Genomic DNA, 27,986 nt, shown 5'->3' on the forward strand with positions numbered 1-27,986 from the left:
AAAAAAAAAAAAAAAAAAAAAAAAAAGCAGGCCTTTAAGGTAAGGCAAGCAAATACCCATACACCTTATATTTTTACATATTACTTCAATATTTAAAACACTTTAAAAGAAATAATCAGAGCTGTCTTCTATGGAGCCTGAAAAAATATATGAATTTCTTCTGAGTGACAGAATTAGATGAAAAGAATCATAAAATGACTACTGTTGTCCCTTTCATTTTTCATTTAACAATAGGTTGCTGGTTTTGTTTTACTATCTACTTAGTTGGGGATATGCAGCACTCAAGCTCTTTGAAGTGTAAAAGTAAGATTAAGGCCAAGTGCAAACTGAGCTGGGAGGAGTTCACACAAGTATTTGGAAGCAGGTCCCCAGACAGGATCTGCAGCCCATGTGTCTTTTGAGACAGTGACATATGCAATCCTTCAACCAAAAATGACCTCACTTGTTACCAGTTGATTGTTCAGGGGTCTGGAAACCACAGTGTATTATTTTACCACCCAGGGTGAAATTAACTACAGACCATAGCCATGTGTAACCTTGGTCTTCTTAGGGATCAAAGGCCAAGGAAGGTAAATACAGTTTTTTTTAAGTTGCTGAAAACAAGAATTATCTGTCTGGATTTGTCAAATTCATAATCATTTTTTACAAGGTGATGCGAAGAATAGCTTCTCCTAATTATTTCAGATGAGACACTTGCATTTCTAGTACTGCTAATTCTATATTTAAATAAACAGATCAATCCATCAGTAAACTAAGAACCTACCTAGAAAAATGCTGCTTTGAAAAACTGAAAAAGAAAGGATTGGAAAAGAGAAAATGGAACCAAATCTATGATGTTAGTAAGAATAGAGGTAAAAGTAGTGAGATTTAACTGGAATCTCAAACTAGATTCTAGCTAACTAGATTTAACTAGAACCCCAAAAATCTGCTACGGAGAAATGATTTCAGAAGGTGAAACACAGACTGTGGTTTATTTATCTGCTTCTCCTTTGATATCAAAAAGATGAAGTGCTCCTTTTAGAGAAACTCTTTGCTTTCTAGCTCAAAGCTACAGAACGTCAGTGCAATTTATTATCTAAAACTTGACAGATGATATACAGATTAGGGGAAGCAACACCAAATCTCAGATACCTTGTTACACAGAAGAGAGGAAAAGCTTCAAAATCCACTTCACTACAGGGCAGAAATTGACCTTCTGTGCCTTAAATCACATTTACTGTTTTATCAGAAGAAAAACTCATTAGCACATTTTATGCTACCATGCCTGAACCCCGGGGTAATGAAAGCATCCTAGAAAAATCTTACTTCAGAAACTCAAAACAGCTGGCGCTAGATTGTTGGGAAAGCAGGCAGCTAGCTTGCAGCTTGAGAGTATCAGCTGAGTAGCCAAGATCAGAGAGAGCTGAGAGAGGCAGCCAAAGAGCAGTGCTTTCTCAGGATAATTCTGATCCAGCAGGACTGCTTTTTTACTGAGCTCAAAAAAGGAAGAATTTGATTTTAGAGGCTGAACCCCAGGAATATAAGTCAGAGACACCAATGAGAACTCTCTTTGGAAAGAAAATTGTTGCCCTCCTGATTTTATCTTTCTAGAGCCTGATTTTATCTTTCTAGAGCCTATATACAAAAAATCAACTTTTTCTTCTGCTCCTACATTAAAGCATCAGCAAGGAAGGACATGGCCCCAACCAGCTCCATGTTACAAGGACCTTTCACAGGCACTCATGCTCCTTGCCTCTGAAGGTGTCAGTGCAGACCAATCTTCAGCATCTCTACGGTAAATGACACCGCTGTGAAGTAAAGCCTCTCCCTGGGGAGGAGCTATCAGTTCAGTGCAATAGCCCATTAGCCTGCTGAAACTTGACTTCTATTGCCAGGTTCTCCTAACCCCAAAGTGCACATGCAAGCTAATTCCCTCACACGGTAGACTGAGCAAAAGACACAGGTCTGCACGCTGGCCAGCAGCTTTTGCAAAGAACAAACACATATGTTGTTTCCCATCACAATGGCAAATGTCCAACTCCTATTTCTGCCTTTTCAAAAAAAAGGGGGACCTTCTAGGGAAGACCTGCACTTACTTATTTTGCACACATGAGAAAAGTCAATATATGCACTCATGCCACAACTATTCCATCCCTGGTGCCCACAGCAATGGTTTTCCTAGCTTTCAGATCTGGAACTATCTCTTCTGACATAATTCTCTGCATTCTTTTTCTTCTCAGCACAGCCCTTCTTTTGGCTGTTGTTGTTCATGAAAATATAATATATCTACTTCATATCTATCTATTGAGAGAGAGGTGGAATGATTTTAAGGAATTAGTTCATGCAATTATGGAGGATGGCAAGTTCAGAGTTTGTAGGGTAGGCCAGAAGGCTGGAGACTCAGAGAAGAGCTAATGTCGCAATTCAAGTCCAAAGGCAGTGTGATGACACATTTTCTTGTCGCTGGAGGAGGTCAGTCTTTTGTTTTATTCAGGCCTTCAACTGATTAAATGAGGCCCACCCATGTTATGGAAGGCTTTACTCAAAGTCCACTGATTTAACTATAAATCTCAGCCAAAAACATCCTCACAGAAACACCCAGAATAATGCTTGACCACATATCCAGGCACCATGCTCAGCCCAATTGACACATAAAATTAACCATCCTAAAGGGCAAAAATTTTTTTTAATTTTTATAATTTGATGTAGATATGAACCATCAGTCTATTCACCAAGGATGTGAGACAACAGTAAGTCAAAACTACTGAAAAGTTATATCTAAGTACAAATAAAGAAATGCCAAATGGCATTTTAAATAATGTGGCAACAGAGTAAGCTGTTTTATTTTTCATGGTATCAGTGGTGGAACTGCAAATTCATAGCATGCTATGGCTAGAAAAATCTTTAAAGATCAGCCTATGCAGCACTCATGGTATAGCTAAGGAGACCAAGGCAAGGTAGAGAATTCAAGAAAATCTGAAAATATGGTGGGGCATGGCATAGATGATGCAGAAGAGCCAACAGCTAAGAAACCAGATAAAACTCATACTGGAATGCCTTATGTGGAATGTTACTGAGATAAAAATCACTCTCCATCGTCTAAACACACAACTATTGGGCGGCACCGAGAGGGGGGGGGGTGGTGAGAGAGAGGGCGCTCAAGGGGGTGCTGGATGGTTGGACCAAACTGGTCCATTATCAAAAGCTGGCCTCTGTATATCCAAAAGACAGACAATCAATCCATGCATGGATAACTGAGAGTTCAATTACTGCCTTTATTTTGATAAGACTCATGGGAAAATGAGAGTTTGGCCGTCACCATGCCAACATCAGCAAAGACTGGCCAATGGGTCTGGGACTTCATGCTTCCCAGTGGGACTCAATAATCTGCCTCTCAAGGGGTAGGGGAGTTCGGTAAATATTAGTGAGTTACCGTCCTTTCCTCCTCAGACAAATGCCAGCACTGTCCCTCTAGTTCACTAGTATTTGCCCAGGCTTTGGGAAAAGTTATTAAGATTCAGCACCATTATCAAAGGGGACTTGGCAGCATCTAATCTGTGGGAGACAGAAAACTGGCCCAGAAGTGGGGCTGTAACCTTCAGTCACCTTCTGGCATTGCTGCAATCTGATGCCTAAGAAATGAGGATCCAGTGCATCTTTGATGCCCAGTCAAGGCTTTGAAGCTGTGTCAAGACCACAGGACAAAGGCAGCACTGTTTATGCAAATTTAGAAACAAAAGAAGCTAGAATCCAAAGCCATTAAAAGTAACATTAGGAATCCAATACCCAGAGGTGATTAGAGGCCCTACACCAGTATGAAACAGAATGCCTGAAAGTGAGGCTGGGCAACACACCAAAACACACACTGGGAAGCAATCCTGAACGGCCACAGCCCGGCTGGATGTGCTTAGAGGCCTTGATGTCCACTGCTCCTTAGCCAAGGGGCAGCCTCTGTGTACCGCAGGAAGGAAGCCCTCGGCCACAGCTGCTCTACACCTGGTGCACTCAGCCCTTTCCTGAGAAGTTCCAATTCGCGCCCTCAAGGCCAGCCCTCTTGCTGCCACGTCGCCCCCTTGGCAGTTCAGTCATCATGTGGCGCAGGCCTTCCACAGGAGACGACACTATTAGGGAACACCTTTGGGCACAGTACACAACAGGGTGATATACATATGAGCTTCCGAGAAAACTTACTTTGTTTTAGGCCACTCCGAAAAAGATCTAAAATTGGGCTGAGGATCCAGGAAACATCAATTGTGCAGAGTTATGATTCATGACAATTCTTTAGATCCACTCACTCCATGAAGGGGGTACTGATGTCAGACGGGGAAGGGACCCGAGAGAACATCTGTCTCATCCACAGGTTCTCAAGTTTGGCTCCGCATTATCACCCCCTGGGAAGTTTTCAAAATATGTCACTTGCCCTTGTCCTACCCCATAGATTCAGACCTAAGTGGTCTGGGGGTGGGGCCCAGGCATCAGTATTTTTTTAAACCTCATCAAATGATTCTCATAAGCAGCCACATTTGAGAGCCACAACTCTGGCACATCTCCCTGATGTTAGGGAGAGGAAACTGAGGCCCAGAGGGAATATGGGGTTTGTTCTAAGTGACACAGCATGAGCAAATGAACAATGCCTCCCAGTCCTTTCACAAGACAACATAAGTAACAAAATGAGGACATTTGCATACTGGGGGGAAAATGGAAGCAGCTGCTTTTGGCTGGAGGGAACAGCTCCGGAGGCAGCCCCACACACACACACACCCCCGGGGGACCTGGCCTCATCTTCCTCCCCAGGTGATCATTATCTTCCTGGCAGGAGGCATTAAGCTGTAGAATGTAGCTCACATTTCAGGGAAGGAAAAGGACTTAAAAAGAAAATGGGAGGGGCTTCCCTGGTGGCGCACTGGTTGAGAGTCCGCCTGCCGATGCAAGGGACAAGGGTTCTTCGTGCCCTGGTCTGGGAAGATCCCACATGCCGCGGAGCGGCTGGGCCCGTGAGCCATGGCCGCTGAGCCTGCGCGTCCGGAGCCTGTGCTCCGCAACGGGAGAGGCCACAACAGTGAGAGGCCAGACTACCGCAAAAAAAGAAAACCAAGAAAAAAAAAAAGAAAGAAAATGGGACACGTAAACTTGAGGACATTTACAGTGGAATTTGTGATAGACCGGTCACCTAAAGGACACAATAAAACGAGGGTGTGGAACTGTATGAGATTTATCAATGGAGCTGTGATCATCCCCAGAGAAGGCTGCCTGTCGATAAGCTTATAATAATGCTACTATATCAACTCTGAACATACCTCTGTGCAAAAGCGACAAACCCAGAAAAATCTTTTGTACAGTGGACTCGAATAGTGTAAATTTCCCAAAAGTTCTATTCTGGATTCATAACCGGTGAAGACACTAGGTTAGAGACTTTGTAATATCATGTAGTTAAGGCTGAACTTCAACTAAGCTACTTTAATAGACTGTTTATTCTTCTCCCAAATGAGGGGAGGATTTTTTAAAGGCATGCCAGAGAGAAAAATCAAAGGTAAGAAAATTAAATACCAGCAACAAAAGAATCAAGATGAGGGGATATGGAGACTGAAGTGGTTCACATGACTACTATTTATTTGGAGGACATGCACTGGTTTGATTTCCCTCCAGTCTATTTTTTTCTGTTTGTTTTTTTTTACGGTATGTGGGCCTCTCACCGTTGTGGCCTCTCCCGTTGCGGAGCACAGGCTCCGGACGCGCAGGCCCAGCGGCCACGGCTCACGGGCCCAGCCGCTCCGCAGCACGCGGGATCCTCCCGGACCGGGGCACGAACCGGTGTCCCCTGCATCAGCAGGCGGACTCTCAACCACTGCACCACCAGGGACCCCCTCCTCCAGTCTATTAAGAGATGCTCATCAATAGCTATCCTTCCTTCTATAAACCTAAATGCTTAATGAGCTCATGATGTGAGATACCTGAGCAAAGAAAAGGGTTGGAGGGAGTGTCACTTTATACTGAGCCCCAGTGCAAGGCACTTCATACAATGGGTAATCTGGAGCATTGCCTTAAAAATATATAGATATTATTTTTTTTAAATAGCCGCTATTGGAAGGCGGGAGAACACATGTGCTCGACTCAATAAAAAACACAGATGGTGTCTGTCTGGCAGAGCCTCTTCTTTGTAATCCTGTACATTACTCCTTCTCTTAATAAGAAACCCCTTGGCCTTCTTGATTGCTTACGCATCTGGAACCTGGGGTTTAGAAGATTCCAGTGTGTGCCAAATTACCAAGCTTTGAAAATCCCATGGCCTGTACTTCAGACACATACACAGCTTTCAGTCCTTCCATGAGGGCCCCCTATTTTTCATGGGGGCTTCTGGGAGCTCATCTCCTGCAGTTCCCAGACCCAGAAGTGTGTATACAAATTACTTGTGCACATGTTTAAGACACAGATTCCCAGGCCCCTTCCACAGGCCATCTGATTGAATGTGGCTGAAATGGGGCACAGAAATCTATGTAACTAACAAATGTCCTAGGTGTTGTGATACAGCTGGCCCATGAACCAGTATTTAGGAACCTCCCACATGCCGCGGAGCGGCTGGGCCCGTGAGCCATGGCCGCTGAGCCTGCGCGTCCGGAGCCTGTGCTCCGCAACGGGAGAGGCCACAACAGTGAGAGGCCAGACTACCGCAAAAAAAGAAAACCAAGAAAAAAAAAAAGAAAGAAAATGGGACACGTAAACTTGAGGACATTTACAGTGGAATTTGTGATAGACCGGTCACCTAAAGGACACAATAAAACGAGGGTGTGGAACTGTATGAGATTTATCAATGGAGCTGTGATCATCCCCAGAGAAGGCTGCCTGTCGATAAGCTTATAATAATGCTACTATATCAACTCTGAACATACCTCTGTGCAAAAGCGACAAACCCAGAAAAATCTTTTGTACAGTGGACTCGAATAGTGTAAATTTCCCAAAAGTTCTATTCTGGATTCATAACCGGTGAAGACACTAGGTTAGAGACTTTGTAATATCATGTAGTTAAGGCTGAACTTCAACTAAGCTACTTTAATAGACTGTTTATTCTTCTCCCAAATGAGGGGAGGATTTTTTAAAGGCATGCCAGAGAGAAAAATCAAAGGTAAGAAAATTAAATACCAGCAACAAAAGAATCAAGATGAGGGGATATGGAGACTGAAGTGGTTCACATGACTACTATTTATTTGGAGGACATGCACTGGTTTGATTTCCCTCCAGTCTATTTTTTTCTGTTTGTTTTTTTTTACGGTATGTGGGCCTCTCACCGTTGTGGCCTCTCCCGTTGCGGAGCACAGGCTCCGGACGCGCAGGCCCAGCGGCCACGGCTCACGGGCCCAGCCGCTCCGCAGCACGCGGGATCCTCCCGGACCGGGGCACGAACCGGTGTCCCCTGCATCAGCAGGCGGACTCTCAACCACTGCACCACCAGGGACCCCCTCCTCCAGTCTATTAAGAGATGCTCATCAATAGCTATCCTTCCTTCTATAAACCTAAATGCTTAATGAGCTCATGATGTGAGATACCTGAGCAAAGAAAAGGGTTGGAGGGAGTGTCACTTTATACTGAGCCCCAGTGCAAGGCACTTCATACAATGGGTAATCTGGAGCATTGCCTTAAAAATATATAGATATTATTTTTTTTAAATAGCCGCTATTGGAAGGCGGGAGAACACATGTGCTCGACTCAATAAAAAACACAGATGGTGTCTGTCTGGCAGAGCCTCTTCTTTGTAATCCTGTACATTACTCCTTCTCTTAATAAGAAACCCCTTGGCCTTCTTGATTGCTTACGCATCTGGAACCTGGGGTTTAGAAGATTCCAGTGTGTGCCAAATTACCAAGCTTTGAAAATCCCATGGCCTGTACTTCAGACACATACACAGCTTTCAGTCCTTCCATGAGGGCCCCCTATTTTTCATGGGGGCTTCTGGGAGCTCATCTCCTGCAGTTCCCAGACCCAGAAGTGTGTATACAAATTACTTGTGCACATGTTTAAGACACAGATTCCCAGGCCCCTTCCACAGGCCATCTGATTGAATGTGGCTGAAATGGGGCACAGAAATCTATGTAACTAACAAATGTCCTAGGTGTTGTGATACAGCTGGCCCATGAACCAGTATTTAGGAACCACTAGTAGAAGCCCAGCAGCCTTATAGCAAAAGGTCAGCAGAAGAGTGATGAGGGCCACGTCCACTCATGGCCAATGAACTTGACCAATGGGGTTGAGTTGCTTTGAGGCCACCTCAACTACTAATTTCAACATGATTACCTGAATTTATCCACCTAGACAATCCATGATGGTCAAATAAATAAAAGGATGCATATAATTTTTTTTAATCTGCTGCTTTAGAAATTCATAGTTTATCTTGCTAAAGAGAATTTTCTAGGATAGAAATCAATGTGTCCAGTAAATCTTAAAGTCTAACAAGATTGAGGAAAGGCAGAAAGGAGATTTGTCATTTTCTAAAACATTTTAGTATGCTGAGCCTTAAAGGCCAACTCCACAAAATCCATCTGAAACATAAGACACGGTCTGACTGTCTGAATACACTCCCACCCCACCTGCTTCTAGCAGAGGGAATGCAGCAATGTAGGAGCTTCATATAAGCTTACTGTTCAATGTTGCGGTGATGACATGAAAAATCCTGATTCCACCTGGCAGCAACTTTCCACTACCTTGGCGGGTCTCAGCCATAATCACTGTGGTGTGTGGAGCTTGGACAGATTATGGGGCTGGCTGGAAACCAAGAAACTAAAAAGCAGTCCAGCAGTCCCGCAAGGGACTCTGTGTTGGAAATGCCATAGCCCCAAATGCCCATGACCATATGTCTCACGGACAGCCCAGGAATTTAAGTTCCACTGTTAGTCTCCAGAAAATCCTGCCTTTCCCAAGGCCCTGAAAAGTGGCAATTTCTCACTTAATATGACTTTTAGGGAGAATGTCAATCAACATACATCCATGTATTCCCCTTTCTCAGAATCATCTCTCGCCCTGTGAGAACAGGAAAGCTTGACGTGGCCCACTGCCCTCCCCACCTCCAAAATGTACACAATCAGTCTCAGAAAGGAAAGGGGATGGAAAGTAAGAGTTCTATTTCCTTACTGCCTAAAATGTAGGCACTTTGGGCCACCTTCATGGTTTCCTTGGGCTTGACAGCTATCTTAGTCTCTTTGGGCTGCTGTAACAAAATACTACAGGCTGGGTAGCTTATAAACAACAGAAATTTATTTCTTACAGTTCTGGAAGCTAGAAGTCCAAGATGAGGATGGCAGCATGGTCAGGTTCTGGTGAAGAGCCTCTTCTGGGTTGTAGACTTCCTGCTGTGTCCTCACATGGTGCAAGGGGTGAGGGATCTCTCTGGAACTTCTTTTATAAGAACACTAATCCCATTCATGAGAGCTCCACTCCCATGACTTAAGCACCTCCCAAAGACTCCCCACCTCCTAATATCATCATCTTTAGGGGTTAGAATTTCAACACGTGAATTTTGCCGGGAGGGTGGTGGATGGGGAAAGCTCCATTTAAGGAACTTCCTCTCTCCAGCCTGACATGTGCCTCAATAGACTTTGAAGTGATCAAACCTAGGAGGTAAACAATTCTTCCAATGTAGGCAATTTATCACTTAAATCAAGTACTCATGAGGCTGCTTCATCAGAGCCGCCTGGTTCCACACACAGCCTTCTCCCATCTTCTTAGGGGTGTGTAGCCTAGGATCATCACTTAAGTTATCATTTATGTTTTTGAAATGCACGTCTTCTAAGGGGTGTTGAAACATTAATCAAAAATTCTGGGGCGGGGGCTTCCTGGTGGCACAGTGGTTGAGAGTCCGCCTGCCGATTCAGGGGACGCGGGTTCGTGCCCCGGTCCGGGAAGATCCCACATGCCGCAGAGCGGCTGGGCCCGTGAGCCACGGCCGCTGAGCCTGCGCGTCCGGAGCCTGTGCTCCACAACGGGAGAGGCCACAATAGTGAGAGGCCCGCGTACCGCAAAAAAAAAAAAATTCTGGGGCGAAGAGGATTACTTTGCACTATGTTTGCAGAGGAACACGATCTCATCAGCTAAACCAATTAAGTCAGGGACAGGTTTCAGCTTGCCGAACTTGACAAACAACTAAATAATAACAATTACTGCCTCAATTAAATGAAGTGTGTTATGATATCATAAATTCAGCCTTGGTAGGATGTCATGAGGCTATTACAGGATGTCTAAGTCTGAAATGATTTCTGTCCAGTGCTCCTAGAGAGGAAAAGAAATGCCCTGCAGCCAAATCTAAGGTTTAATTCATACAAGAGACTTCGCTAATGTCACCAACCACAAATGCTGCGTTTTCATGGCACTGGACAGCAGCAAGTTCCAGTGAATTAATTACAGCCACTCTATTTATATTCTGCATGGCTTTTCAATTACTACCTATAACGAGATGGTTTTTACCTTTATGAACATTAACGCATAGCTTTCCAACCATAGGAATGGAGAGCCGAGGGAAAAGTAATACAATCCTGATCATTTTACTAGGTGACTCACTGGCAGCTTGCCAAGCCTGCTGGTTCTAGAAAGCAGTTACTACTCGAGTCCTAAGGCTCCTGAGGAGCCTGAGCAGGGAGCAAAGGTCACCACCCAAATGCCTACAGGGGCCAGACAGCAGGGACCAATCGCAAGTGCACAGAGGGTGGGCTTTATGGGACAAAGTCCGGGGGACAGCAGCTCCTAGGCTAACCATTTGTTGCTGTGGACAAATGCAGGCCTGGTGGGGCAGGTGCTGCTCACTCTGGCATGTTCAGTTTGTGAAAAGTTACCTAGTTATACATTTATGATAGATGCACTTTTTGGATGTGTGTTATGCTTCATAAAAAGTTTTTTTTTAATGGGCTAAGGGCCACATTTCTGGGGGCCAGAGACACAAGAACAAGAGAGCAAGATGGGTATAATCAGGGAGGGTTCAGAGTAACTACCTGGAACAGGTGTTGTGTGAAGCTGGCTTTCACTGTGCCAGCCAGGACATAGGTACAGGTGGGATGGCAGAGTTAAAAAAACCTGGGATAGAGAGATTGACTTAAAAACATCACACTTGTGCAGAATAGGAGATATCAAACACTTCTATTAGGTTGGCCAAAAAGTTTGTCCTGTTTTAAGTAAAAACGAAAGACTCATTTTCACCAAGAACTTTATTGAACAACATATTCATTAACCAAATGTACTTTTTGGCCAACCAACATTTGGGTTAACACTTAAAAGGATATATGTATATGCACAGAAAGTTTCTAGATGATACACAAGAAACTGTTAACAATGGTTGCCCCTGGCAGGTGGTATGGAGTGGAAGGGAGATTAACTTTTTATAGTATTCCCATTCACACTCTTTGAAGTTTTATTATGGGAGAGTATTATTTTTTCAATTTAAAAAAGAAAACGTCAGGAAAGAAAATGCCTAAAATAATTAAATTACTATAAACCTACAAGGACTCTCAGGGATTTAACTTCTTTTAGCAGCAATTTTTGATATGCTAACAATGTAAATGCAATAAAATGAACAGATCAATCCTTTGAGAATAAAAACGTCAAAACGTATGCAATACACACACTTTGTAATTCCTGATGAATCATAGCTATGATTTAAACACATATAGTGAAACCTCTTCATAATATGGTAACTGGGGAATAGAACTAAGAACCAAACTACAGGCTAATCATTTTCTCTCAAACTTTAACTCGAATGTATATTGTTATGTTATTTGAAGAAATGTGCAGAAATGAGCCTTATAATAGTCCTACTATAGTCCCTATATAAGCCTTATAATGGTCCTACTATAGTATGCCTTAGACTTGAAGACAGTGCCACACCGTGATAGGACCCATGAGGACATTTAAGTGTTGGAAAAAGGACCAAGGCACAACCAACAGCCTTTCAGGTTACAAAGCTTTCATTGTTCATTCCTACGACCACCGAGACAGTCAAGGGAGAGGGCCGTGGGAAGCATGCTTACGTACCTGGAGTCATAAGCATGCACCATGCACTAGCTATAGAATCACCTGGAGAAAGGAGTTGAAGACAAGTATGTAAAATCAAACCCTGCTTAGAATAACTGGTATGCTCCTTTAATCATGAGCTATATTCCTTATAAAATACTCAACATTAAAACAGCCATATAGGGTTTAAAATCTAGAAATCTGTTATCTCACTCTGACACTTATTCATTATGTAATATACTGTGGGAACATCCCTTAACTGCCCTGTGCTTTGGTTTCCCCACCTATGGAAGTCAATTAATAAAATAGATCCAGGACAATTTAGGCATCCATTCTAACTCGCAAGTGATTTGTCTAAACTAGAGCAAGAGGATAGGTGACTTCAGTTTTTACCCAAAGGAAATATATAATTCTGAGGTCCAATTGTGTTTTAAAATTGTACAGTGGAGGGAGGATTGATAGTTGTCTCCGACTATTTGGAAGAAAGTTGAGTTTATGTGTCAACCAAATCCAAGACCACTAATTAAAAAGGCTGAAAAACTGACCCTCTGTCTTACCAAAAAGCTGCAGCCACCATGCATATGAATAATGCGGCCTTATTCGTTTGTCACTAACAATATGTGATAAATTTCTTTCTGTTGCTATATAGCTGTGATCATAACAAGTGACCTGCATATTTAAGTACAACCCACATATTTAGTCTCGTTCTGTTCCTGTGAAATCTACCAACACAGAACAGAGTTTAGTAACTAGAAAGTGCCTAAGTGACAACATCATCAAGACAGTGGAAGGGAGCCACTGAGTCCCTTGTGTCATTCAAGCAGAAGGAGCCATTCTTCTTTGAAAGAAAACACTGGCACTCTTATCTTCCTAAGGTGGGTCAACCGACAGAAGCAACAACTAGAACTAACTGGTCTTTTCTTGATCTTAAACAGAGCATCTGTACTCAGTCTGCGACGTTAGCTGCCTGAGTCACATCCTGGCTCCACCGTGCACTAGCCTTGTGACCTCAGACAAGTTATGTAAATTCTCTGTGCCTCAGTTTCCTCCTGTGTAAAGTGAAGAGCGTAATGACACTTCTCACCTAGGGCTGCTGTCAGGAGTAAATCAGTTATCACACCGAAGTGTTTAGAACAGCCCCTCCATGAATGTTAGTTTCCATTATGCTGACAACTTTTTGTTGGAAGGAAGAAAATAAACAGAGCTTCTTTTGAACATATTTTCTTTTTTAAAATTTTCATTTGTGAAGAGAAAGGTAATGGAGATGAGACAAAAAGGAAAAGATGTACAGGAAATAGCAACTGTTATCTATTTAGTAGCATGTGTGTAAAAGACATTGTAATACTTTATCTCATCTGCTTGTTATAATAACTCTTTGAGGTAGGTGTTATTATTAGTCATCTCCAGATGAGGCAGCTCAGCGTAGAGCTTCATGATGTGCCCTTGATTACACAGGAGATTTGAGCCCTAGTCTATCTGACTGTAAGCTGCATACTCTGCCCTCCGTAATAAACTACCAGGCTGGGAAAAATAAGGAGAAGGAGGGGGTAAGGTGAGAGAAATAAACTAATGGAGAGAAGCAGACCAAAGTACCATATACATTTTCAGCCATGAGCTGCAACTTCTGTCTAGAGGGAAAACACAAACACTTAATGTCAAGACTGTAATGATAAAATGTGACATCATTCTCACCACTGATGAAAACTAGCATTACTAGTAGCTTGGAACATTTTGTAAACACACTTATATTAGTGTATCAAGTTAAACATTCGCCAAAATGCTACTGGTTGGGCATTAAAATGTAGAGATAAATCCAAGCTAATACCCAAACACCCCACAAAGTTGTGTGCAAAGTGTCAGGGTCAGTACTCCAGAACAAGGAGAAGTTCATCATTGTTAATGTTATGTCAACAGAAACATCTCTTTATTTAAAAGCCATATGATGGTTTTCAATTTAGCATACATATTACTTTTCAAAACTCTACCAAATGAAATGCCCAAATTGTTCTGTAATTACACGATAGTTACTGCCTTGTGACTGCACAGACTCCGTGAATCCCAACCGTCTTCCCACACAGAACAGCAGGCTCTCCAAAAGACAAACTTAATGTATCTTTTGGGTCAAATGTTTTTCCTTGTGCCCTGCTCCATTTTCCATCATCATGTTACTTGCCACTGCCCCCCTTAATCATAGGCTTGGGAAGGGGGATGAGGTCAGCCTTCCCTCTACTGCTAAGGCCACTATTCATGGCTCCACTGAATTAAAGAGAACCCACTCAAGCGCACTGCCGCATGTTACAATGCCAACCTGTCCCCTTCATCTCAACACAGCAGTGATCCCCATTAACCCAGTGCTGGTTTTAATTACAACACAAGGATTATCTCAGTTCCTTATCACAGAACTGTGATATCTGAAGGAAAACAATTAGTTTGGTGGGGTTTTGAGATCAGATAGGTAAATGTGACAAGTCTTCCTTTTTGCCGGTACAAAATATCTCTAAAATATAAACTTTCCTTAATTCAACTGAATCCAAATAAACTTGATACTGAGATAACTGCACTCATCCTCTGAAAAAGTTTTCAGGTCAGTTTGTTGGCACTCAGTGCAGATCTGGTCCAGAACCTTAGGTGAGGAAAAAAAAAAATCACACCACTGGGAAATCTGAATGTGATCATTGAACCAGGGTCTCAATTACTCATACAGGAAAGAAGTCTTATCAGATGCTCCTGTAGCCATCGTTAGAAGTAAGCAGATGAATGAGAAGAGAGAGGCTGCACAGAGTTACTAAAATAAGATGAAATGGAAGCTGGCAGCCCAGTCTCTATACCCAACATGGTTCTGTTTAATGAAGTTCTGGCCATTTTTGACACTGACCATTTTTGTCCTCAGCATGTGCTAGCCTTGCAGAGTGGAGACTAGCCAGTTTGGCATCTCGGAATGTTGAGGAGAGCTTGGGACTGAGAGACTAGAGTAAGTCATTGGCAGAAGCCCCTCAAAACTGCAGCATCCTAAACTGAGGTACTGCCTCTCCTGGAGGGTTATAACCCATCACCTTCCCCGCAAATACTCCTCTAGCACTAGTCATGAAGTCAGCAGCTCCAGGGTACAGTGCAATGAGTCTGGAGATTTGCAAAACTTAGACCTGCCACTCACTTTATCTCCCCTGATAGGAAGCTCTGGTTTCCAGTACCTTTTTATTTTCCATGCTTCTCCCTCTTTCTGGAACCCTCCTTCCTTCCCAGGTTTTTGTGGATTCCTATTTGTCCTTCAAAACTGAGTTCAAACTAAGTGCCAACTCTCCTCAAAAAAACTTTCATGACCACACAACTGCCCCAATCTGATTTATATAGAAGTCTTTTGTCACTCTCCCAAATGCTATAAATGCCATTCAGATCACCTTACACTGCCTAGTTTTAAAAAGCCATACTTATCTGTGAGGAGCCACATCTTATTCAACCTTTTCCAGCCTGAACCTGGCATAGTGCCTGATTCTCACAAAAGAAGGTCATTACTTGCACAACCTCTCTGTGCCTCAGTTTTCTCATCTGTAAAAGGGTATAATAATAAGACATAACTGATAGGGTTATTGTGAAGAGGAAACCAGAAAATGAATGTAGAGTGCTTAGAAGAACTGTGAGCTCTTATTATTAAATATTTGTAAAATTAACAAGTAAATATAATCTTCAGTAAGTTAGTTACTTTAGACACAATATCGTCTATGAAACTGAGATAATCTTGTTTCTTTATAGGATGGTAGTTAAGATCAAATGAGATAACTAGTTGATGAAAGTACTTTGAAAGCTGTAAAGGACTATTTAAAAACTGGCATTATTATTACCTAATAAATTATATAAGATTTCTAAGCCAGAACTCAAAGAAGAGTCTTTAGTGGCTGGTTAATGTAGGGGTTGCCCAAGGCCTTACCCAAGCCTTGGGTTTCTTCCTTTACTTTCCAACACAGACCATAAAGGTACAGTCACATGGACCATGAATAAGCGTAAGGGAAAAGAGATCCCTAAGGTCTAAGCAGAATTGAGAATACTACCCATCTAAAGAGAACACCAACATCCATAGAATCTGGAACATCCAGGGAACTCAGGATGTACAATCATTGCTGAGTGATTCTGATCATATCACAAAATCTATGAAATTCAAGAGCTGGAAAGGATTTTTGAAATCACTTGTTCCTATTCCTTTATTTTACTGATGAGAAAACTGAGGTCTGTGGATCCCAAGCAACTGGCCCAGAACTACATGTCAAGCTACTGACAAAACAACTCAAATCTCCTCATTTGTAGCTTTATATACATTTTGCTTATACTGTATCATGTTCCCTTTATCCTTTCTGGGGTGATCTTTAGAAACAAACGTGTGTTCAAATTTCAGTTTAACCATTTATTAATTCTGTGACTGAGTTATTGAACTGATCCAAGTGTCAATTTCTTTGTTTGTAAAATAAGGATGATAGTATCTTTTAAAAGTTTACTATACGATAAGAGGGGTAATGTCTGTACATCAGGTAGCAAAACCTGTGCCTGGTACTCACTTCCCGCCTCATTAATTTCCTATAGCAACTATTGTGATGTTCTTTAAAACTAAACAATGCATAAAGACCAAGACTATATTGTAATGCATCTCTTTTGAAGAAAGCATCTAAGAACTGACATTTGTAAAATTTTCTTTTGGTATTGAAATGGTTAAAAAAAAATCCTTCTGGTTTAAAATCTGACTGCACCAACGTTCCTACTTTCCACATAACATGCCCTTCTCCGTGGCAAACGTCACGTATAACAGGGTATATAGTAAAGCAGTGTATAGCACAGTGCTGCACTATATCTCATGTTTGCTTTCTCACCTCTGCACCTTTCCCACCAGGTACCATTAGGCTGCCAGCTCCAGCTACTGCTTTATCCTTCCTTTTCCCTTTATGCCCAACCGTGGCTTTAAGGATGTCTTGTCTGTGGACAGCTCCCTTTATCAACACAAGACAGAAATTGCTCCAGAGTGACCTGGGCTCTGTCTTCCTCAAGAGACCAGAGGCCTCTTGTCCATGTACCTGGTGGCCTATCTCCCCTGGCCAGTGCCCACCTCCTCCTCCACAGGCCCCTTAGCGGCTCACCTGGCCACCAACTTCTCACCCTCTGATACCTGCTTTTATAAAAAGATGTGGAGACAGGGCCAAGTGGGAAAGTTGAAGTGGGCAGCCACCTCCACAGCAAGCACAGGGCCTAGGCCCGGGTCTCTACCCTAAGTGCAACAAAACTTAGCTGTTTGCCTTCCCGGGGCGGCTCGGTCCCCAGGACGCCGGCACCCCAAGGCACCCCGCGCGGTTTGCATCTGCGGCGGGAATGGGTCCCCGGGAGGATGCACGGCCGGGACAGCCTGGAGCGCTCAGAGGAGACAGGACCCACGGTAATGACGTAGTTAGGAAGACACAGCTGGCCCCAGCTAGCCTCAAACTCTGGGTCCTGATCCCTTCTCCCCTTCCTCCCCACACCCAGGGAGAACCTTGAGCCGCTTTTCCAGCCTCTGAGTTGGGAGCAGGAACCTGGCACCGGGAAGCCAGGGCAGCGCACTCCAGCCACTCCGGAGGGCCTCCCCCCCCACCCCGGGCCCCCAGCCGCAGTTTCGGTCCATGTCGCGTCCGGAGGAGTAGGCGGCAACGGGCAACCTTATTCCCGCACTCCGGGGCAAGGGATATGAGGTGGGGGAAAAGGAATCCTCGCGAGTGTTAAGGGGGGAGAAGGTAGCACTCCTGCGGGGTCTCCCCAGTCCTGTCCGGGAGAGCGACGAGGTCACCCCGCTCCATACTGTCCCCACGGGAGCTCGGGGCGGGCTGCTTATCCTGGTTAGCAGCCGGTGCGCACGCAGACGCGCGCTTCCTTCCCCACCCAGACCGCTGATCCGCCCAGGACCCACGCCGGCGGTGAGGGGTGTGCGCACTTCGTCTCCGCGTGCCCCGAGCGGCCCCCTCTCCCCTCAGCAACACTTCGGGCGCCGCCCCCGCCGCCGGCCCGGCGCAGCCAGCTCACCAGATGGCCATCCTGCTCTTGGGGTAGTCCAGCCGCTCCAGGCAGCCGAGGAAGTGAGGCAGCGTGTGCGCAGCGTTACGCGCGAGGACGGCCACCATCACCGTGGGTCTCTGCAGGGGCGACTCGGGGAATACTACCGCCTCCCCTTCGTCGTCTTCGGAGTCCGGCTCGGCAGCGAAGCGCGCCCGGCAGCCGCCGAGGAGCAGAGCCCACGAGAGGAGTAGCAGCGCCCAGGCCAGGGGGGCAGCGGGGCTTGCGGCCATGTTCAGGGCCGTGGCGGGCGGCTGGACCACCGGCCGTGGATGCCCGAGGCCGGCAGCGAGGGGCGGAGGGGAGGCGGCTGGCGCGCGCGCACTGGCAAGACCTCGGCAGCCCGGGACCCTCCCGCCGCCGCCGCCGCCGCCGCCGCCGCCGCCGCCGCCGCCGCCCCAGCTGCACTGCCCAGGCCCTGCCGCGGGGTCCCGGAGTACCTGCCGCCGCCGGCGCTCGTCTGGGACTCAGGCTCGCAGACAGTCGTGTCGGTGCGGCTGTTTGTCCCGAGTCCCGCGGAAAGTTCCTCTAGTCCAGGCTCAGCTTGTACAGCTGAGGTCTGTGGCTTCCCCCAGAGCCGTGAGGTGTGGCCGTGTCTGCCAATGGGCGTGTGAATGCGTGTGTGTGTGTGTGTGTGTGTGCTCGCGAGCGTGTGTACATAACGGTACGACTCCAAGAAAATTTATTCTGCTTTTGCAAACCGCAGTCTAAAGTCCTTCACAGTGATGCAATGTATCCAGTTTTTCATAATGCACTTATTGACTAAATGGGTAGAGCTCTAAAATGGAAAGTCACCTAATGATTCACTACTATGATAAACAGTTTTTTAACTTCCACAAAGGCAGAATGTTTGCATTTCCTCACACTCCTGTGTGAGGAATTTAAAGTGCTCTTTAAATTCATCCTTGACTGAGTAGACCCCCAATAAGATCAAGTTGGAAGACTTGGAGAATTTTAGAGCCAGATCGAACCCTTGAAATTAACAAAAGCCCCTTGGGGGCCAGGTCCTCTACCTGCCAACTCAGGGTCCTGAGCTTCCTGACAGGGTGGCATGTTAAGGAGGAGATTCACTTAGATGGTTTTCTTTCTCCTTAATGACCCAAACTGACAAAGAGTCACAAAGAGAGGGAAAATCTGTACATGCTAGAGGAGAAGTATAAGGAAGAAGGAAGGAAGGGGGAAGGTAAATTAGCAGATAAAGTGAAATTGCTAGGATACACTATCCAAGGATATTTAATCTTGAACATAATGGAGGAAAGCTAGTAAAGAAATCTGGAGTTCTTTCTCTGTGGAATTGTGTAGACTTTAATTTATCTGTGTGCGGGATGGATTGATGACCTCCAATCCCAGCTTGCGCTACACGGTCTTTTTACTAGTTGTATCCAAACTTCCCCACAACTATTAGACAACTTCTTCACTCTCCTTCCACCCCCTCCCTTCCTCAGAAGAATATCACCTCCTTTACTGAACTCCCTAAACGCCCCTGTCTCTAATTAATATCCCCATCAATGCGCTGCTTACTTACAGGTGCCTGTTCATGACAGAGCTTCTGATCCCATCCTCTCCCTTCTAGTCCAGGACTTTTCTCCATTTATCTCCACTCTACTGAAACTTCAACTTGTCCCTTTGCATCAGCTCTTTTCCCTCAAGCTAAAAACTCAATCAGGGGACTTCCCTGGTGGCACAGTGGTTAAGAATCTGCCTGCCAATGCAGGGGACACAGGTTCGAGCCCTGGTCCAGGAAGATCCCACATGCCACGGAGCAACTAAGCCCATGCGCCACAACTACTGAGCCTGTGTGCCACAACTGCTGAAGCCCGTGTGCCTAGAGCCTGTGCTCCGCAACAAGAGAAGCCACTGCAGTGAGAAGCCTGCGCACGGCAACGAAGAGTAGCCCCTGCTTGCCGCAACTAGAAAAAGCCTGCGTGCAGCAATGAGGACACAACGCAGCAATCAATCAATCAATCAATAAAAAGAAAAGAAAGAAAACTAAAAAAAGAAATAAAAGAAAAACTCAATCAGCCATCTTCTATCCTTAAAGAATTAAAAAACAAAAAATCTTGGCTCTCTTTCTAGCAATCCCCTCTCTTGGCCAAGCCCCTTTGAAAGAGAGCAGCTCTACACTTGCTTTCTCCACTTCTTCATTTTCCATCTCTCCTACCACAGTGCATGTGGTTTCCCACTTTTTTACTGAGGTTGTTCTGGCAAAGCCATAGATGACCTCAGTATTGGAAGATTCAGTGAACTATCTCCAGTTCTCACCTTCCTGGATTTGTTGTGTCATCTCTCCTCCTTGGTCTCCTCTGAGTCTACTTGGGTGCAAGCCCCTTCACCGTGTACTACTCTTCTAGCCCTACATGTTCTCCCAGGGTGATTGCAGCCTCCAAATCTCTGTCTCCTGCTCTAACCTCTTTGCTAACATTCATACTTTTATATTTAATGGCCTGCAGACATTTCCTTCTGCTCCATCCTCCTTCAGGAATTGCCCTCACTCTCAGTTTTGTAGGGCAGGCTGAGAGTTAAACACCTGTCAGAGGTGTCATGACAGACATGTACGCCAGCCACATTGGAGGCACAGATGAAGGCACAGCCACTTATGCAGGGGACATGTTGCTGGAGGGACTGTTCGAAAGGTTCCATGGAAACCATCTCCATGTTGTTCTGTCTTCCTTTCCCTTTCTTGGCCTGTTTCCCTCATCTTTCAAGACCAAGATCCCCACTCCTCAGCAAAACTTGGTTTAATGCCCTGCATTTGTAAATGCAGGGCATTAAAGCTAGGGAACCATGTTTCTGTCTTATTTCACTTCTGTTACCAAAGCTTATCCAAATCCTTGTTTTTTCAAAAAATGAAATGACGCACCAAAACTACACTGGTGCTGCGCCCTGTGTGACCTCTAATGACATTTTTAATGAAATCAGCTGCACAGAGTTCTAAAATAATTACGGCCTGGTCTACAGATAAAATCAAGTTTCACAGCCATGCACCTTGAAAAACACCTATTTAAAACTTTTAGTCAATTTAGAGTGTTCATTTAGTCACTGAGGATATTGAGGGCATGATAGGGTAGGTAACAGTGGATCATTTTAAAGACGGGGGTTGAGGGGTGGGGAGCAAGGAGGGGAAGCTCCGGGAAAGTTGCGTCCTCATCTTACTAACAGATTTATGCCACAGGTTCTTTAGAAATCAGTGATGCAAGTCTTGGATGATTTTCTTTCCTCATAGAATCAATGTTATAAAACAGTTAATTTGTAAAAACTAATTTAAAAATAAAAGCTAACTGTGCTTCAAAATATTGAAACTTATAATGCTCTTCCCATGGAAAACTTGTTGAATTGAAAGCCACACGCGCCTCCTTGTCTCTGCTGCTAACAGACTGTCCCCCATAGTTCTTGCATGCATGTTAGAAGTAAGCACTTTTGCTCACCTCCCCTCTCCACACTGTGCCAGCCCACGGAACTTCCCTCTTAGTCTTTCCCCAGGGACAACAAAACCTCTTTGCCTCTCATTCTCAGCACAGCTGTGGCAGGGGCAGGGCCTCTGAGGTGGACAGAGGGCTTCTTGCAGGAAAGAGTCTTGAGGTGTCTGTGGCTCCAGCAGCCAAGAAGAGGAGGAAATAAATGACTTCAGGGCAGAAGTAACACACTAGAAAGAGAAATGGATGCTTAGAGTTGGAGCTAAATTTTTGTCTCACATGTGTCACTTATTATATGTGTGACTTTGGAGACTTGACCTCTCTGGACATCAGTTTCTTCCTATGTAAAAACATTTTTAAATGCTTGCCTTATTTGTTCATTCTACAAACATTTATGAAATTACTAAGTGTCCATCATTTGGGTGTTGAGTGTTTGAATCCTTCTTTTCTAGAGAAAGGGGCAGAAGGTGTCCTGCCCTGGTGTCCTGCTGGGCCAGAGTTGGAGAAGGGAGTCTCTTGGATGAATCAACAGGGATAGTTTTTCCTGCACCGAAATACCTTTTTTTTTTTTTTTTACTACTTGGATCTTTTATTCCCTTTTCTTAACCTGCCTAAAGTCCTACAATGTAAACATTTATCTGAATTGACAATGATGCCAATTTCAACACAAAAACACTTGAGAGAAGAATCTTAGGCAATAGTTTCTGTCATTCCTACATTTGTGTGAATTAAATCAGAGTTCGTAATCTCAGTACCTAAACTGAGGTGCACTATAAGAAGCTTTGATGAAGGGAACAGAACGGGATCCTCATTTGGAGCACAGAACCCTTTGATGACAAAGCAAATCATGTGGATTTCTGATATGTGGGCTTGAGGCCTCCAAGTTCAAGAGGGGGAAAAGATATGGGAAGGTAGAGGGAGAAAAAGAGCCATGACTGAGGTGGAAAGGGCTAAAATTAAACTGTTCCACTTTCAAAGTTTTGTCTAAGCTCTGGCCTGCATCCAAGAATGATACAATAGTCACCATAGGAAAATGTTTTTCAATTCCAAACACATTTACACAAATTTAAAATACATGCCTTTATCTCGTTTGAAAAGACTAGATATGTTTCTTAAGTTGCATTCACTTATTTGTTTCAGGGTTTCCTCACTGCCCGCTGTGTCAAGGCACAGGTGCTGGAAATGCATGGATAATTAAGATACATCCAATGAACAAATAAATGTAATAAAGTGGTATACATCTTATGGTGGAAAAGGAAGAGAGTGAAGGTGGTTGGGAAATGCCGTATTAAAAAAATGCCTTTGAACTAAGTATTGAAAAATGAGGAGCATGTTTTATGCCAGTGGGCAGAGTGTAGGGAGAGGTTGGAATTTCAGGCAGATGGAACTATAAAAGCAAAAGAATGAGAGAACATAGCACATGAGAAATCACAATGAGTACAGCATGACTGGAGGGTAGGATAGGAAGTGGGAAGAGAGAAATCTGGAATATTACATGATTTTTATAGAATTATCATATATAGACAATCATTTCTAGAAAAGCCAAAAATTCAGTTAAAAATGGAAAAAAATGAGCTAAATAGCTGATGTATAGTTAGCCTACATAGTGCTTTCAAATGTTCATCTGTTTTTAAAGATATTGAATGGTCACAATCATATGGCAGTTGCAGGTTTCAGGTGATTAAAGTATCAAAACCAAAATTTTAGTTTAAATATACAAATTTTCAAACTCAGTAATTTTGAATTTACATGGTTAAATATCTTATTTTAAACAGATAAAAACCATTCTATTTTCAACATATAAAAACATCTTACGAGCATAGAAAAGCATTTACTTCTTCATTTTATTATCTAAAACAATAGTTCCTAATACTTTTTAGAATGAAGTCCCTTTTTTGAATATAAAGAAAAAGAAGATAAGACCTTGCACATGACAGTAGTTGTATTTTTGGTAACCACCAAGTGTACCTAATGGCATGATCTGCTCTGGCCTCAGCCACTGTGTGCAAGGAGTCTCTTGAACTATCCTGCATAGGCCATAGGGACTTTTTGACATTGCCCTTTTTCTGGGATGAGATGGGATTGATGGACAGTTGCTGGTGTTCTTGGGTGTATTTTAGTTTTCTGAATGTTCTCCTTACTGATTTACAAAAAGAGCCTGTTAATTAATTATGGCCTGGCAAAGAGAATGGAATTTCCCCTGATCTTGGCAGGTTCTAAAACATATTAACAGAATTAACACAACATTTTAAATCAACTATACTTCAATAAAAAAATACTAACAGGATGTATATTTTATTAATCATAACTGCATGTATAAAATATGAAAACAGTAATTTATATGTATGAGATGTAGTGCAAATTTAATTAGTCTGTAGATAAAGCTTGGTGCAGAAGTAGATTCCACAGTGGAGTAGATTACACAGTCTTTGCAAAACTCTTTTATCTGCTGGGGTAACTAATAAATGAATTCAGTAAAGTTGCAGGATACAAAAGCAATATGCAAAAATCAGTTGCCATTTTATACACTAACCACAAACTATCTGAAAAAGAAAATAATCTAATTTACAGCAGCATCAAAAACAATAAAAAATTTAGAAATAAATTTAACCAAGAAAGTAAAAGATCTGTAAACTATAAGACATTAATGAAACTGAAGAAGACACAAATAAATGGAACTATAAATCTTTATGGATTAAAAGACTTAATATTGTTAAAATGTCCATACTACTCAAAGCCATCTATGGATTCCATGCAATCCCTATCAAGTTTCCAATGGCATTTTTATAGAAATAGAAAAAACAATCATAAAATTCATATGAAACCATAATAGACCTTGAATAACCAAAGCAATCTTGAGAAAGAACAAAGCTGGAGGCATCATACTTCCTGATTTCAAACTATATTACAAAGCTACCGTAGTCAAAACAGTAAGGTACTGGCATTAAAAACAGACACATAGACCAATAGAGCAGAATTTAGAGCCCAGAAATATGCCAATTAACATTTGACAAGGGAGCCACAAATACTCAATGGGGAAAAGGATATTCTCTTCAATAAATGGTGTTGGGAAATCTAAATAGTATTCACATGCAAAAGAATGAACTTGGACCCTTATCTTAGACCACTTGAAAAATTAACTCAAAATGGACTTAAATGTAAGAACCCAAAATGTAAAACTTCTACAAGAGAACATAGGGGAAAAGGTCCCTGACATTTATCTTGGCAATGATTTTTTTGGATATGACACCAAAAGCACAGGCAACAAAATGAAAAATAAACAAGTGGGACTACATCAAACAAAAAAGCCTCTACACAGCAAAAGAAATGATCAACAAGATGGAAAGGCAACCTACAGAATGGAGAAAATATTTGCAAACCATATCTTTGATAAGGGGTTAATACCCAAAATAAATAAGGAATTTATGCAATGCAATAGCAAAAAAACACAGACAACAAACAAAAAACCCAACCACCAACACCAACAACAAAACCAAATAACCCTATTAAAAATGGGCAAAAAACCTGAATAGATATTTTCCCAAAGAAGATATACAATGGCCAACAGGTACATGAAAAGGTGCTCAACATCACTAATCATCAGCAAAATGCAAATCAAAACCACACTGACATATCACCTCACATCTATTAGAATGACCATTATCAAAGAGACAAGAGATAAGTGCTGGCAAAGATGTGGAGAAAAGAGAACACTTGTACACTGTTGGTGGGAATAAAAATTGGTACAGTCACTACGGAAAACAGCATGGACGTTTCTCAAACAATTTAAAATAGAACTACCATATGATCCAGCAATTTCTGTGTGTGTGTGTGTGTGTGTGTGTGTGTGTGTGTGTGTATGATGTTATATATATCAGTCACAAAAAAGAAGGAAATCCTTCCATTTGTGACAACATGGATGAAACTTGAGGGCATTATGCTAAGTGAAATAAACCAGATAGAAAAAAGGTTAATACTGTATGATATCTTCTGTATGGAATCTGAAAAGCCAAACTCATAGAAACAAAGAGTAGATTGGTGGCTGCTGGGGCAGGGGATGGGGGAAATGGGTGAAGGTGGTCAAAAGGTACAATCAGCCAAAGAAAGAAAAAAAGGTACAATCTTCCAAATCTTCCAAAGGTAATCTATAGATTCAATGCAATCCCTATTAAAATACCAATGGCATTTTTCACAGAACTAGAACACATAACTTTAGAGTATGTATGGAAACACAAAAGGCCCTAAATAGCCAAAAAAATCTTGAGAAAGAAAAGCAGAGCTGGAGGTATCACACTCCCTGACTTCAGGCTATACTACAAAGCTACAGTAATCAAAAGAGTATGGTACTGGCACAAAGAAAAGACACATAGAGAGCCCAGAAATAAACTCACGCACCTATGGTCAATTTAACCTACAACAAAGGAGGCAAGAATACACAATGGAGAAAAGACAGTCACTTCAATACGTGGTGCTGGGAAAACTGGGCAGCTACATGTAAAAGAATGAAATTAGAACATTTTCTAATTCCCCATTGGATATTCTTGCCTCCTTTGTTGTAGATTAAATTGACCATAGGTGTGTGGGTTTATTTCTTTTTTGTTGTTGTTTATTTATTTCTGGATATGTTGCCTGAGGCAAAGGAAATAAAAGCAAAAATAAACAAATGGACCTGATTAAACTTAAAAGCTTTTGCCTAGCAAAGGAAACCACTGACAAAGTGAAAAGACAACCTGCTGAATGGGAGAAAATATTTGCAAATGATATGACCAATAAGGGGTTAAAATCCAAAATATATAAACAGCTTAATATAAAAGAAAAAACCGACCTGATTAAAAAATGGGCAGAAGACCTGAATAGACATCTTTCCAAAAAAGACATACAAATGGCCAATAGGCACACGAAAAGATGCTCAACATTGCTAATTACCAGAGAAGTGTAAATCAAAACCACAATGAGATATCACCTTACACCTGTCAGTATGGCTATCAAAAAGTCTACAAATTACAAATATTGACAAGGATGTGGAGAAAAGGGAACCCTAGTACACTGTTTGTGGGAATGTAAGTTGGTACAGCCACTGTGGAAAACAGTATGGAGGTTCCTCAAAAAACTAAAAATAGAACTACCATATAATGGGACAATCTCACTCCTGGATATATATCTGAAGAAAACAAAAACACTAATTCAAAAATGTACATTCGCCCCAATGTTCATAGCAACATAATTTACAATAACCAAGATATGGAAGCAACCTAAGCATCCATTAACAGATGAATGGATAAAGAAGATATGGCATATATATACAGTGGAATATTACTTAGCCATATAAAAGAATAAAATTTTGCCATTTGCAACAAAATGGATGGACCTAGAGGGTATTATGCTTAGTGAAATAAACCAGACAGAGAAAGATGAATACTATATGTTATCACTTATATTTGGAATCTAAAAAATAAAACCAACAAATGAATATAACAAAACAGAAACAGACTCACAGATATATAGAACAAAGTAGTCGTTGTCAGTGGGGAGAGGGAAGCGGGTAGGGGTACGATAGGGGTATGAGATTGAGAGATACAAACTACTATGCATGAAATAAATAAGCACAAGGACATATTGTACAGCACAGGGAAATATAGCCATTATTTTATAATAATTTTAAATGGAGTATAATGTATAAAAATATTGAATCACTATGTTGTACATCTGAAACTAATGCAAAATTGTAAATCAAGCTATACCTCAATTTAAAAAGAGTGAAAAAAAAGAAGAAATCAGATTTTGTTTATGGTACAATTAGGGATCCAATTTCTTTTTATACATACATGTATACGTATATGAATATATATGAATATAATGTACATATATATTATGTATATGTATACATATATGTATTCATTGCCTCAACTCTGCATTGTGTCTGCAATGTCATCTCTGTCCATATTTGTATGACTCTCTACTTGATTCTGTTGGTTTATCTACCCCTGTAGAAATATCACATACTCTTAATTACAGACCTTTATTTAAGTTCCCTCAGTGTGTTCATCAGAAGGGTCTTGGTTATTTTTGGCCCTTTATGCCCACATCTCAGAATCAGTTTATCAAGTATTAGAAAATCCCTGTTGGGACTGTGATTGAAATTTACAGTTTATACAATTTATAAATCAGTATTATAAAGATGGCAGTTCACCCCAAACTGACCAATAAATGTTACTGAAGCTCATTAGAGAAGACCTAAATTAATGGACAGATATACTTCTCTAATGAGCTTCAATAACATTTACAATGTTCTCCATAAAGGGTTTGCTCATTTTTATTCTAGGTACCTTATTTTTGTTGGGTTTTTTCCAAATGTAAGCAGTATTTTAAAAAATTAGATATACTATATTCTGATTTCTTAAATGGGGAATTTAGATTGCACTCTTAAATTTATGAGAAACTGGAGAGAACATATTTTGATAATTCTGAATTCTTTTCTATATGTATGAGATTCTTCATACATGCTCATGCATATGAATAGTAAAATACCATAGCATTCTAAATATT

At 42.3% G+C, this 27,986-nt stretch overlaps 1 protein-coding gene across 2 annotated transcripts in view; it reads right to left on the reverse strand.

Moving 5' to 3' along the window:
• The window catches only part of COLGALT2 (collagen beta(1-O)galactosyltransferase 2), a 129,536-nt gene extending 110,911 nt beyond the window's left edge, over positions 1–18,625 (reverse strand). The window contains exon 1 of one of the 2 annotated variants that reach the window (XM_007450152.1): positions 18,468–18,625. Coding sequence is in view for 1 of the 2 variants with exons in the window: in XM_007450151.1 (XP_007450213.1) it covers positions 17,998–18,260 (263 nt within the window). In the remaining variant the exon portion in view is untranslated. Of the gene's footprint in view, positions 1–17,997; positions 18,280–18,467 lie in introns of those variants that run through there. The other variant, XM_007450151.1, reaches the window with a different exon arrangement.
• Between the last annotated feature and the right edge of the window lie 9,361 nt (positions 18,626–27,986).

The sequence above is a fragment of the Lipotes vexillifer genome, unplaced genomic scaffold (genome assembly GCF_000442215.2).
Source record: "Lipotes vexillifer unplaced genomic scaffold, Lipotes_vexillifer_v1.1 scaffold97, whole genome shotgun sequence".
Classification (NCBI taxonomy): Eukaryota; Metazoa; Chordata; class Mammalia; order Artiodactyla; family Lipotidae; genus Lipotes; species Lipotes vexillifer.